A 13,277-nucleotide genomic window follows, 5' to 3' on the forward strand; every position below is an offset into this window, starting at 1 on the left:
CTCCAGTATTGTGGAAATAAATAGTAAAATGTATTATATGGAGCTAGAATCAGTGCCACATGTTTAAAGACAGTTCAGTGTCTCAGATAAGACATCTGTAATTGGATAATAAATGGAATATGTGGTTATAAAATGGTTTTTGTGGCAGCCTGAACCACCACAAGGCTCCATTGTGACCAGATAAAGATCTGTCAGCTGATTGATTGTCTGTTAGTCAATGGTTAACACATCGTGTTATAACTCTATTTAGGATGATGATTTGGTTTATTCACTGTAAAAAAAGATAAACAATAGCTTGTCAATAAAATTGAGGCAACAGCTTGCACGCAATATTTTTAATTCAATCTGACTATGTTACTAGTTGAGTTAATAACAACTTAACAGGAAGTGCCTGTCAACAAAAAACTAATTCTATTGTGTTGGATTCATTCAAAATTCTCTTGATTTAGAATTACAAATACATAAAGATTATATTTAACGTGATCAAAATAAGTAGATTCTGTCTCAAACATTTTTATATTAAAGTTACTTAAACAACTACCTCAAAATCAAGGACGCATTTATATTTAATACATTTTATCAAATATATTAAAGGAACACTCCGCCGTTTTTTCATATTAAAACATGTTATTCTGTCAAGTAAGACGAGTTGATACAGACCTCTTGCGTCTCAATGCGTGCACTCAATCGCCCTGGCGCGCGGAGCTACTTGGCTAGCACTTAGCTTAGCCCAGTTCATTCATTAGGATCCAAACAGATGGACAGTTAGAAGCGACCAAACTCCTCCACGTTTTCCCTATTTAAATACAGCTACACGAGTAGTTAAACGACCAAGTATGGCGACACAAAATAAAACGTGGCGCTTTTCGAAGCACTTGGGAGCACTTCGACTCGGCGCAGTAATATCATCACTTCCGCTCCCTCTCACTTCCGTCAGGAGTGATGATATTACTGCGCCGAGTCGAAGTGCTCCCAAGTGCTATTCCGCCATACATTATAGTTCTCCTTTTTATCCGCTTCGAAAAGCGCCACGTTTTATTTTGTGTCGCCATACTTGGTCGTTTAACTACTCGTGTAGCTGTATTTAAATAGGGAAAACGTGGAGGAGTTTGGTCGCTTCTAACTGTCCATCTGTTTGGATCCTAATGAATGAACTGGGCTAAGCTAAGTGCTAGCCAAGTGGCGCCGCGCGCCAGGGCGATTGAGTGCACGCATTGAGACGCAAGAGGTCTGTATCAACTCGTCTTACTTGACCGAATAACATGTTTTAATATGAAAAAACGGTGGAGTGTTCCTTTAAGTAAAATGAAATGACTACAGAATAATTTATTACAGTGTTGTGCTTCTTTCACTGAGGCGGGCTGGAAGCAGAAATCCCCCTAAAAGCCATGTGAAATGACTGTAATGATCTCCTAATACTGAGATTACCAGGTGAGAAGGCTGGCAGTCACACAGCTCGTTTTTTATTTCACTGTTGGCAAATTATACCAAAGGGAAGAGGGAATGAAGTGATTTAAATTTAAAGACTTTAGTATTCACTCTCCTGCAGTAGAGCTCTGAGGTGACTCCAGTTCTTAACATGGACCTGATGACAGCATCCTCCTTGGATTTTATGGGCTATAATCTGATTTTGTTTTTAATTCTATGAAATCAGCAGGAGCATCAAATTCACTTAGCTTCAATGCTGCAAAGCCACATCTGTTCATATACACAAACTCGATACCGATACTCAGGAAAATATTCGACACTCGATACTATTTTTGATACCACAAGGATAAAAACAAAGACCCCCAAAATTTAACAGAAATATTTTTATTAACAAGAAAAATGCAACATGTCAAAATTAACAGAACCACAGGTTTTTATATTTATAATAAAAACAGTTGTGCAAAAAGAAACTGCAACTATGATAACAAGCTTCAGGTCTGAGGTAGTGCAAAAAATAAATAAATACAATAAACAATAACAATTAGAACAATATTTTGAGGTTGTATGATTGTATTTCAACAAATAATTTGATGATCTTTTAGTTGTTTTTCATGCAAAACATGACATTTCAGAGGGAAGTATTATAGTTTTTACTCCACTGTGTTTATCTGAGGGCTGTAGTTACTTTTCTAATTGAATTTTTTGCACCCAAAACATATAAAAATGTAAAATTACAGCTTAAAGTAGTAGTCTGTTAATCAACTAATAGAAAATAAGTGATTATAAGCAACTAATTTGATGATCTTTTAGTTGTTTTTCATGCAAAACAGGACATTTCAGACAAAAATGCAACATGTAATAATGAACAGAACCACAGGTTAAATATTTATAATAAAAAACAGTTGTGCAAAAAGAAACTGCAACTATGATAACAAGCTTCAGGTCTGAGGTAGTGAAAAAAATAAATAAATACGATAAACAATAACAATTAGAACAATATTTTGAGGTTGTATGGTTTAGCTGCTTAATAAGTTGTTGGATCGATACTTTTGAAAATGCGTATCGTATCCGGATACAACATTTAAGTATCGATACTTTTGACAACCCGACAAACTAAACATAAATGTATCACCTGATCCATGCAGACATAAAAAGACAGCCCTCCTAGTTGCTTTTTCTCTTTGGAAATACTGAAATAAAATCACAGAAATATGCACTCATTGATATGATTTATCACCAGCACATATTTCAGGGATCTGCTTGTCTCATTTTTAATGTAACAGCAAACATTGAGAAGCCTTATGAGAGAAATAAAATAAAGTGAACCAGGTTTTAGGAAGTCCATTTTGTTGTAGAAACGTTGCAGAATGAAAGAAGAAATGAGAAAAGGGATTGCAGCGTACAGGTATATGTATTTGTCCATTTGTGCGGATTAATACAAGGCAATTTCAAAGATGATTGCCTTATGAAAGCAGACCTCGTGTATTCATGTGATAACAGAAATTGTATAGTTGGTTGCAGGCAAAAGAAAAAACAAATCACTGCTTTGGATTTGTTTAGATATCCTTGCTGGGTCGGTTACAAAATGCAAAAGGAAGAAGCTCAATATTCTGTAGAAATTGAAATTTACAGTTCAGCTGCTGCAAATATTGATACATGCACAGACAGATTGCATCAAATTTAGCATTCTGGGTATATACACTGTAAAAAAAAAACCAACTGTTGTTTTTACGGTAAAAAAAAACAGCAGCTGTGGTTGCCAGAACTTTACCGTAATAAAATAAGGTAGAACTTTTTTTCAATATTACGGTAAAATGATATTAGCACTGTTGATTTCACGTTTAAGATTGCCATTTTATTCCATTTTTTACCATATAAATAAAAAGTTTTTCCATCAAAAGAAACACTGTTTTGCCATATAATTGACAAGAAAATACTTTATAAATGCTGCATAAATTAAAGATTTTACCATTAAATGTTACAGTATATTTTTGTTAGAGATATGATGTTTAGTACATTTAACAGTGAGAAAAATAAATGCAAAAATTACAGTGATGGCTTGTATATATATTACAGTATATTGCCAGTGTACTTTACAGTAGAGTAAAGTTGGTTTTTTTTAAAACTGTAAAAAATACTGTTTTGGCTGATATATACATTTACGGTGTTTCATTGTTACTAAAACTGAATTTATCATTTTACGGTCTTTTACTGTCATGGTTTAGCAGTTTTTCACCGTAAAATCTACAGACATTTTTTTCCAGTGTAGAGGCTGTGAATTGTTAAGGCAGGGTTTGTTTGTTTGTTTGTTTGTTTGTTTGTTTGTTTGTTTGTTTGCAGTGTGGAGGCTAAACCTAAAGTATGCATTGATTTTATACTTGATTTAGCATTTCACCAACAGGTTCCTGTTTCCTTTCAAACTATCTGGGATCCACAATCACTGAACACTTGCTGCTGCAGCCGAGAAACATTACAACCACACAATATTTATACTAACACTGCCCACACACACACACACACACACACACACACACACACACATATATGCACACACACACACACACACACACACACATATGCACATACACACACACACGGACACACACATACACACGCACATATGCACACACACGGACACACACACACACACACACATGCACATATGCACTCACATACACATACACACACACATACACGCACACACATGCACACATACACACACACACACACATACACACACATTCTCACACAAACATACACACGCACACACATACGCACATGCACACACACATACACATATGCACATACACACACTCTGTCTCACACACACACACATACACACACATGCACATATGCACATACACACACACACACACACACACACACACATACACACTCTCACGCAATCACACATACACACTCACACACTCTCACACTCTCTCACACATCCAGACACACACATACACACACACGTACACACACTCAGACACTCTCTCTCACATACACACACACACACACATATACACACACATACACTACAATTTGAGTTCAACAGGATGTCAGGATCGGCAGTTATAAAAAATTGTTTTTATCGTCATCACTAACATATGGTTATATATATATATATATATTTCCACTGTGCAGCTCTATTGATACGCAGGAGGATATTGTAAACGCGGAGGTCGTCCTCCTCGTTAGCCTGAATTGAAGGACTAACAGGAGCTGAGCGTCCTCTTTCCCCGACTCCTCTATTTTCTCCTCGTGTAAACAAAACACAGTCAGCTGCATGAGGAGTAATGGAGGTCGCTGTACAGTAATTGTGCATCAGAGCCCAGTGGATTCTTTACGTGTCACAAGCTTAGTTTGTTTATTGTTTTAAAAAAGCCATTAAATCCAGCTAATTGTCTCGTGTTCCTCTGCAAACAAAGAGCCAACCACCTGAGTAATTGAACAAGAGTGGAGAAAGAGAAGCAGCAGACGGGCTGGGAGTCTTATTTACCTCGCCAAGGTTTCTACCTCTGACTCTCAACTCATATTAAGGGAAGCGGTTCTAAATCAATGACTAAATACTAATTGGCAATCATTTATTTATTAGTACAAACAGGCGTCTCCTCCATAAACAAGATTTAATTTACTGGAAGATGAGCATGAAATGAAGGAGAAAATCCCAGACGTTACAGAATATAGTCAGAAATAAATACACTGCAAAAAAGCCAACTTGTATTTTTTTGTAACACTTGTAACAGTGATTTAAGTTGGTAAAACTTGGAAATATAAATTATTGACATCTAGGGCAATAATGTAAGTTAGCACAACAAAGGAAGCCAGTTGTCTGCTCAAAAACAAGTTGGTGAGTTGTTGTTACTTATATCTTTAAGTTGGGGTTCACAACAAGGGACAATAGTTCTGATAACTCTTATTTCTTTGTTGTGAAATGCGGGAAAGCGGTGAAATTCGGTCATTAGCGAAAGCTAGCGGCTAATTGATGATATTGATATTGATATTGAAGTGAAAGTCTTCAATACAACCATAATATTACAAATCACTTTTTTTTGCGGCGCTGAAAATCCAGCAGCGGCTGCAGAATACATGTAGGAGAACACTGCATAATCCTTTTTGGCTGATATGAAATGTATTTATTTAGCTCAGACTAAACAGCTGCTGGTTAGTGAACCTGCAGGAACACATGGTGAATATGTTTACTGAGACTGGGATGTCTACACTCCAACCAAAATTCAAGAGAGTTAATAATCTTATTGAGACTGAGATGAATAAACCAAAGGATATAAAGGCAAAATGTATTATGACCTCTTTGAATCTAACACCCAACAAATAGCCCATTAGAAAAAAACTAAATCTAATAAAAACTAAACTAAAACTAAGCACTTTTAAAAAATAAATAAATAAATTAAAGACAAGACAAGACAAGAAGAAACACTAGGATCCTGACATTTTCAGCCAAAAAGAGTACATTTTTGTTGGGCTCATCCAAACATTACGTACATACAGAACTCATAAAAGACCACAAGACCAGCTTATATTTCTCATAAATGTGAAGTAAACTGCTTGGTGGAGTTATTATTATTAAACATCATCTCAATCCTGCAGCTCTTTGTCCTTTGACGTGCATTAAATTGATGCCTGTAGCACTCGTGTCACACAGACGAACGACGTGGGCGAAGTTCAGTAGACTGGATGTGCACAAAGGATCCAAAGCAGATGCAGAGTAATTGCTGCTTTTCTGAAGAGTTGATGCACGCAGACTAGATTATAGGATCACTGGACAGAGGCAGAACCCCGACATGCGTCATTAAGCAGGTGTTTCAATGTACGTCACGCTTCGTCTCTGTGTGAAGTCACATTCACCTAATGGACACCAACAGAAAGAAAATATATCCGCTCTGTGAGTCGGATCCACTCAAAAATGTAATGTTTCATTCTTGGATCAGGCTATGCCCTTCCCCTAAGGTTCATTCAAATCCAGACAGTACTTTTCTGTAATCCTGCTGCCAGGTAGACAGGAAAAATGAGCAATAACTTGCCTATATTGGCCTGAGATAGTTATATAACTGATATTATACAGTATCAGGTTTGGGTAGAAAGTAAAATCAGCTTAGAAAAGTCTTTGCTGCAGCAGTGGAAGTTTTTTTTTGAATCTCACCTGCACAATCTCTTTTTATTCTCTTGTTGTAGTTCTATTGTGCAAATAAATAAATAAGTAATGATAATATAATCACACGCATAAATTGAAGCATAAGCACGCAATAAAGGCAGACAAGTTATATATGTGATTTAGAAACCAAAATTTTTTACACATTTGAGGTACTATGTAAAAATATGAATATGTAAAATGTATGGATACACTAAAAGTTAATTATTATGTAATGTGATTACAGGAGAGTTATTTATAATAATAGTAATACATTTTATTAATATAGCGCTTTTCTAAAGACTCAAAGACGCTTAACAGGCAATAAGTAAATAAACCAAACTTTGGATGGAGAAGCGGCGAACGGGTAATTGCATATCTGTATATATGTCCGTGTGTGTGTGTGTATGTAGAAGTTTGTGTGTGTATTGGCCTGGTGAATCGCCTCACCTGGCATCCCAATCAGTCAGTGCCTCAGTTTGCAGGAATGTCATAGCGATAACACAGTAAGTTGCCATGGAGACAGCCTTGGTCAGGTTCCAGACAGAGTCAACAATCAGCAGGTGTCTGTGGGAGGTGGGGAGGGGGTGAAGAGCGTCTCACTGCAGAGGTCTTCAGGGGAGTTGTTGTTCCAGCAGCGGCCTTGAGGCCAGAGCTGGTTGAGGGGCCGAAAGCAGAAAAGATTGGGATTGTTTGGGCTTCGGCAAGGTGGCCGTATTTAATTTTCACGACTACTCTCCTTGTCCATTCTGGTCTCCGAATCGATCCATTTGCCTTTGCAAAGCCGTCAGCGTCTCCATGATGTTATCCATATTGTAGTTTATAGTCTCAGTCTGAGTGCTGACAGCTCTGCCCACCGCTTCAATCATCTCAGGCAGCCTGATGGGGCTTTGGACAGCTGTCACCGTTTACTGTATTCCTCGATAAACCAGGGCAATGCCTAATCCAATCAGCAAAAGACCTGTAATCATGGTTCAGAATAGGTAGATGTCTTCAATATCCTCCACGGAAAGAAATGCCAGACACACGGCACATCACCTCTCCCAGGCGTCCATCGTGTAGCCAGCTGCGAATGTCCCGGCAGGAGATACCAGTTGATCAAATCCATGATTTTTAGTTTTGGAGAGCAGTGCTGAGAGAGTCTCTCAAAGTAAAAGACAGTAGACCAGACAAGATGAGAGGAGCGAAGCAGGAAAGATAAGGGAGGGGAGAAGGAGAAAAGAAAAATGTGTCTGCCTTCATTGAGAGCCAAAGTAAAAGTATTTGTTTTCTCCCCTTGGTTCAGTGTCAAACAGTATCAGCTGCAGTCTGAATGAGCTTCAGATGAGAAATAGCTTCAGAAGGAAAGAGGTGGACCAGGTGGAGAGCCACTTCTCAACCTGTCCAGAGAACGTAGAGTTAATTCTAGGGCTCGTGGTGCTCACAGAGCCTCTTGAGATGCTCCAGGCAGCATTTTTGATTTCTCTCAAATTAGTCGGATCTGTTATAGTCCTTGTAAAGAAAAAAAAAACTGTCTGAACACTTTCCCTGGAGAGGAGGTTAAAGATAAACTGTTCCCCAAGAAAATCTTCCTAATCAGCTCAGTTTTAGTGTCTGATAGTCGAGCCCAAAACACTTGAACACCAATTAAGTCTGCATGGTGGCAGCTGTCTGTTAGATACACAGCACACTGACTGGGGAATACTTAATACTCTGTTAGTGAATCAGCCTTTTCTTTTAGACTTTATAACAGTGCTTTATTATGGATTAATGGGCAACTTTTAAGAGGCCTGTTTGAATGGCACAGCTGGATTTTTTTCTTTGAAATCAGTGATTCAGTGACCCTGAATATATTTGGTTTTTTATCACACAATGTGAGCAGTGCAGCTATTTGTTGCATGCTTTCAGACGCAGTATGCAGCTCACTTACCACACAGTTTTCCTCTTTTTTCTGTGTTTCAGTTTCGTACATTCGACCCGTGTAAGCAGCTCTGGTGCAGCCACCCGGACAACCCGTACTTCTGCAAGACCAAGAAAGGGCCGCCGCTGGACGGGACCGAGTGCTCTCCTGGAAAAGTAAGTTTGTCCTTTAGCCATCAGGAGTTATGGGCAGGGCCCTTTATCCGTAAAAAAGTTGCAAATTTACTAGATTAAAGTGGCAAATCTACAAGAAAAAAAAGTTGCAGATTTAATAGATTTAAAGTGATAAATCTGCGCGAAAAAAGTCGCAGATTTACGAGAAAAAACTGGGAGAAAAGCAACTTTTTTTCTCCCAGATTCACCACTTTAACCCTTAATAGGACACTCATTGAAATACTTGCAAATTCCAAATTTCGACCCTAGAGAATATTGGAGGATATTACATACTGCCAGAATGTGTAAAAAAAAAAAAAAAACATACAAAAATAATATTTTGAGAAAAAAGTTTACGAGATTAAAGCGGCAAATCTATGAGAAAAAAAATATGCAGATATATGAGATTTAAAGTGGTGAATCTGGGAGAAAAAAGTTGCTTTTTCCCCACTTTTTTCTCGTAAATCTGCGACTTTTTTCGCGCAGATTTGCCACTTTAGTCTAGTTAATTTGCAACTTTTTTCTTGAAATATTACCTGAAGTTACCAAATATAGTTATTTGCCTGATAAAGGGTTATCCACACCCACCTCTCGCTCTAACACCCAATTTATAATGTTCCAAGACTTTTAGGGGCCCAGAATGCAGAAATATTCAAATTGATCATTGTGAATGTAATTAATTTTTGAATTTAATTGGGAGCATTATTTGTCCCATTTTTGACAAGAAAGCTTGAAATAGTCCTGAATATTCTAAATTGAGAAAAACTGCTTTAACGTATTTTAACATGTTTTAACTGGCCAGCTAAATTGGTTACATGTAGATAAGTGATATGACTCTTATTTCTACATGAATTGTCGATGTCATTTTTATGCTCAAAAATCATGATGATTCATTTGACCTTTGACCCAAAAAATGTAGTTACTGCACTCTGGTTTTGCTGTAAAAGGTTCTTATAGTGATGCATAAACAGAGTGCAGTAACTATAATGTTGTTGTCTACTTTCAGCTTTTATATTTTGTTTTCAGTGAATAAAACATTTTCAAATTGATTTTGTTATCAATGTATTTAAAAGTGTTTCACAACTCTATTCAAAGATTTGTGTATTTAAGACTTAATATTATAAAGAAATGTTATATTTTAGTCTTAATATACTTAAATCTCACATTTTTACTGCATCACTATCAAGATAATAATTTCCCTTTCAAATAAACGTATAATTTATATTATTTTTATGTTTAAATCAGTATATATATTCAAAGCAGACCATGGTAAGTTTCATATGCTACGGCCTCCAGAAAAAAACAAAAACGGCAAAAATATTGACGGCTAAATATCAATACTTGGCGGCCATGAATCAATATAATATTTCCATGCAAAAATGTATGGATTTTCCCCCCACCTCTAATAACTGCATGTTCACTCTAGCTTTGAATCTGAGCCGACTGCAGCAGGTTAATATTCTGTCTGTGAGCTTGTCACTCATACCTGCTGCATCTTCACACTTTATTTGGGCCAGAAATTTGATCATGAGCTCTCTGTTCCTGTCATTTTCATGTTATTTATACCCCGACTTTTCTTTTTTAGCCTGTGATTTTTGGTGAGGCATTTTCACTGAACTTGTAAGGCTGCAGTTCTCAGAAATAAATAAAATAGCGGAGCAGAGAAATACATACATTTGCTCTCAAGGTCCCAAAACACAAAGAGCGAACACAACGCGGGAAAATAACTTCTACCAGGGCAAAATACTGACTTAAACTTCTATGTAATTACCTCTGTTTACATCCAAATGACACAGAAAATAATTTCACCATATATTAGCATCACAATCCTTTTTAAAAATGAAATATAAACTCAGGAAGTTACCCCTTTACAAATGCAAAATCCAACATTCTCAATTCATGCCTTCAAAATAAAACTTATCTGTATTTTCCTAATAAACATCAAAATAAAAGTTCATGATCTAGTGTAACAACATCTCTCTGTTACATATACAGCTGTGTTCCCACCATCATATTACAAATAATATACAATGAAAACTTCTCTCAAATAAATCAACATTACATTAATATGTGGAATAAAAAACTTTCCCCATCTGGCAAAGAACTCCATCTCTATAAAATGTTTAAAAGCCAAATTTTTTAAAATTCTAATTCACAGACAAATACACTTTTATATCATGTTCATTTTTGTTATATTATTTTTGTTATTGCCATTATAAATTGTTGTCGATGTCGTACATATGTTTTTTTTTTCTATTATCAGTTTATTACTTTCTTATAACTACACTGTAACGAATTTCACCGTAAAATAACAGTAAAATACTGGCAGCAGGGACGGCAGTATTTTACTGTTATTTTACAGTCCACATACTGTAATTTATTTAACAGTATATTACTGTATTTTGGCTTACAGTATCTGATTGTAGGATAATGGTTTGTGTTATTTTAGAGCAATTGATTACAATAGTGTTTAATGCTTTTAATTTATAGTTATCTACTTTTATTGTTAATTGACCGATTTAACTGTTAATTTACATGTGAGGGATGAATATTTAACAGTATTTTACAATTATTGTGGTTGTTGGGAAGCCTGGTTCTTCACTGTTCTGGGAAAGTTTTCCACCAGATTAAAAAAAAAAAAAAAAAAAAAACAGGCTGCTGGGATTTTCTCCCATTCAGCCACAATGAGCCATGAGTCATTGTTCCAGTTCATTCATGGTTCTGGACCTTTCCCAAGCTGTTCACACACTGAATCACTCTGTTCTTGAGAATATTATTGTATTATGTAAAATAAAAACTCCTTCTCTGGAAATAAGGAGCTTTAACCCGAAGCCTCAGACCAGAAGTGGTCACTCCTGACCACATACGTTTGGCCATGTAATGACTCTCATATTTTCCCTGCATTGTCATTTAAACAGTGTGGAAATGAGGCTTTAACCCATAAGAACCCAGAGCCAGTAATCCTTAAAGGAACATTATGGGGGATATACCACAGACCAAGTGAACCACATAGAACACATTTAGGATGTTTTAATAATAAAAAATTCTACCCCTAAATGTCAAAGATCTGTGATATGACATATATGTTACATTGGGCGTTTATGGTATTTATGTTTATGATATTTCTTATTTTAAAATAAATAAACTAGACAAATTTGCCTTTTTCTTTGCATCTCCACAACATTTATCAAAATTGTGACAGGATAGGATAGGATTATTTTTTGTTTATATTTGGTCAAATGTACTTAGATTAGAGTTAGAATAGTTAAATGGGTTTAAACTCAGCCTAGTAACAAATAATAAGCTTTTTTAAATTAGCTACTTTTTCACATTTCTGTTTCCAGTCACACACACATTTTGGAAAAGTCACTTCCTGTCACAGTCAAACAGTCTCACTAAGGGACTTAATGAGTTAAGGTGAAACATAAAGCTGAATATGGGAGATTCTAGAAGATTTAAAGTGTTTGTTACACGCGTGTCACCATAGGTTCTTATGGGTTACTGTTTGTCTGACCGTTCCTCTCTCCTCTCTCCTCTCTCCTCTCTCCTCTCTCCTCTCTCCTCTCTCCTCGCTCCTCTCTCCTCTCTCCTCTCTCCTCTCTCCTCTCTCCTCTCTCCTCTCTCCTCTCTAGTGGTGCTACAAAGGTCACTGCATGTGGAAAAACCCTAACCAGGTGAAGCAGGACGGCTCCTGGGGCTCCTGGAGCAAATACGGCTCCTGCTCTCGCTCCTGTGGGACCGGAGTCCGCTTCAGGACTCGTCAGTGCAACAACCCGGCGTAAGTGACAAAAGCAGCAATAAAAAGGTTTATTCTGTGAGAGAGATAAGGGATGATGCTGACTCTAGCTGGCAGCTCTGTTTAGATCATTTGTCTTTATGGATCCTTGTGTTCTCCTGAAATGGACTGAGGCAGTGATGGGCGGGGAACAGTCACATCCCATCTTGTTCTAACATGCATCTGTGGTTTATTCTCACCATGACATCACTTTTTTTTTTTTTTTTTAGATAGATTCAACTTTATTGTCACAAGTACTAGGACAACGAGATGCAGTTTAGCATCTAACCAGAAGTGCAGAGTAGTAAAGTGCAAGGTATTTTCATATGAACACAGTGTATAAATATAGTGCAGGTATGAATTGAATAAGCTATAGGATATATACAGTGGATGAATATGTTATAGAAATATATACAGTAAAGCAGCTGTGCAGGTAGATGAATGGATGGTAATAAATAGTCATAAATAGTCAAAAATAGTCATTAATGTGGGCAGATTACAGGACAGTAGGTGGTCACCTCTGTGTAAAGTTCAGCTGAGGGGAAAAAACTGTTCCTGAACCTGCTGGTTCTGGAGCGCAGGGAGCTGTAGCGCCTCCTGGAGGGTAGGAGGGTCAACAGTTTGTGGCCTGGGTGGGACCCTCTGCAGAACTATATTTGGTAACTTCAGGTAGTATTTCGAGAAAAAAGTTGCAAATTTACAAGAAAAAAGTCACAGATTTAAGTGATTTAAAGTGGTGAATCTGCGCGAAAAAAGTAGCAGATTTACAAGAAAAAAGTGAGAGAAAAGCAATTTTTTTCTCCCAGATTCACCACTTTAACCCTTAATAGGGCACTCATTGAAATACTTGCAAATTCCAAATTTCAACCCTAG

At 36.9% G+C, this 13,277-nt stretch overlaps 1 protein-coding gene across 1 annotated transcript in view; it reads left to right on the forward strand.

The window, feature by feature from the left end:
* Positions 1–13,277, forward strand: part of adamts3 (ADAM metallopeptidase with thrombospondin type 1 motif, 3) — a 270,315-nt gene that overhangs the window by 189,461 nt on the left and 67,577 nt on the right. Inside the window, exons 11-12 of the mRNA XM_059338163.1 lie at positions 8,519–8,632; positions 12,262–12,407. Of these exons, the coding sequence (XP_059194146.1) occupies positions 8,519–8,632; positions 12,262–12,407 (260 nt within the window). The remainder of the gene's footprint in view (positions 1–8,518; positions 8,633–12,261; positions 12,408–13,277) is intronic.

The sequence above is a fragment of the Centropristis striata genome, chromosome 7, assembly GCF_030273125.1.
Source record: "Centropristis striata isolate RG_2023a ecotype Rhode Island chromosome 7, C.striata_1.0, whole genome shotgun sequence".
NCBI classification, from domain to species: domain Eukaryota; kingdom Metazoa; phylum Chordata; class Actinopteri; order Perciformes; family Serranidae; genus Centropristis; species Centropristis striata.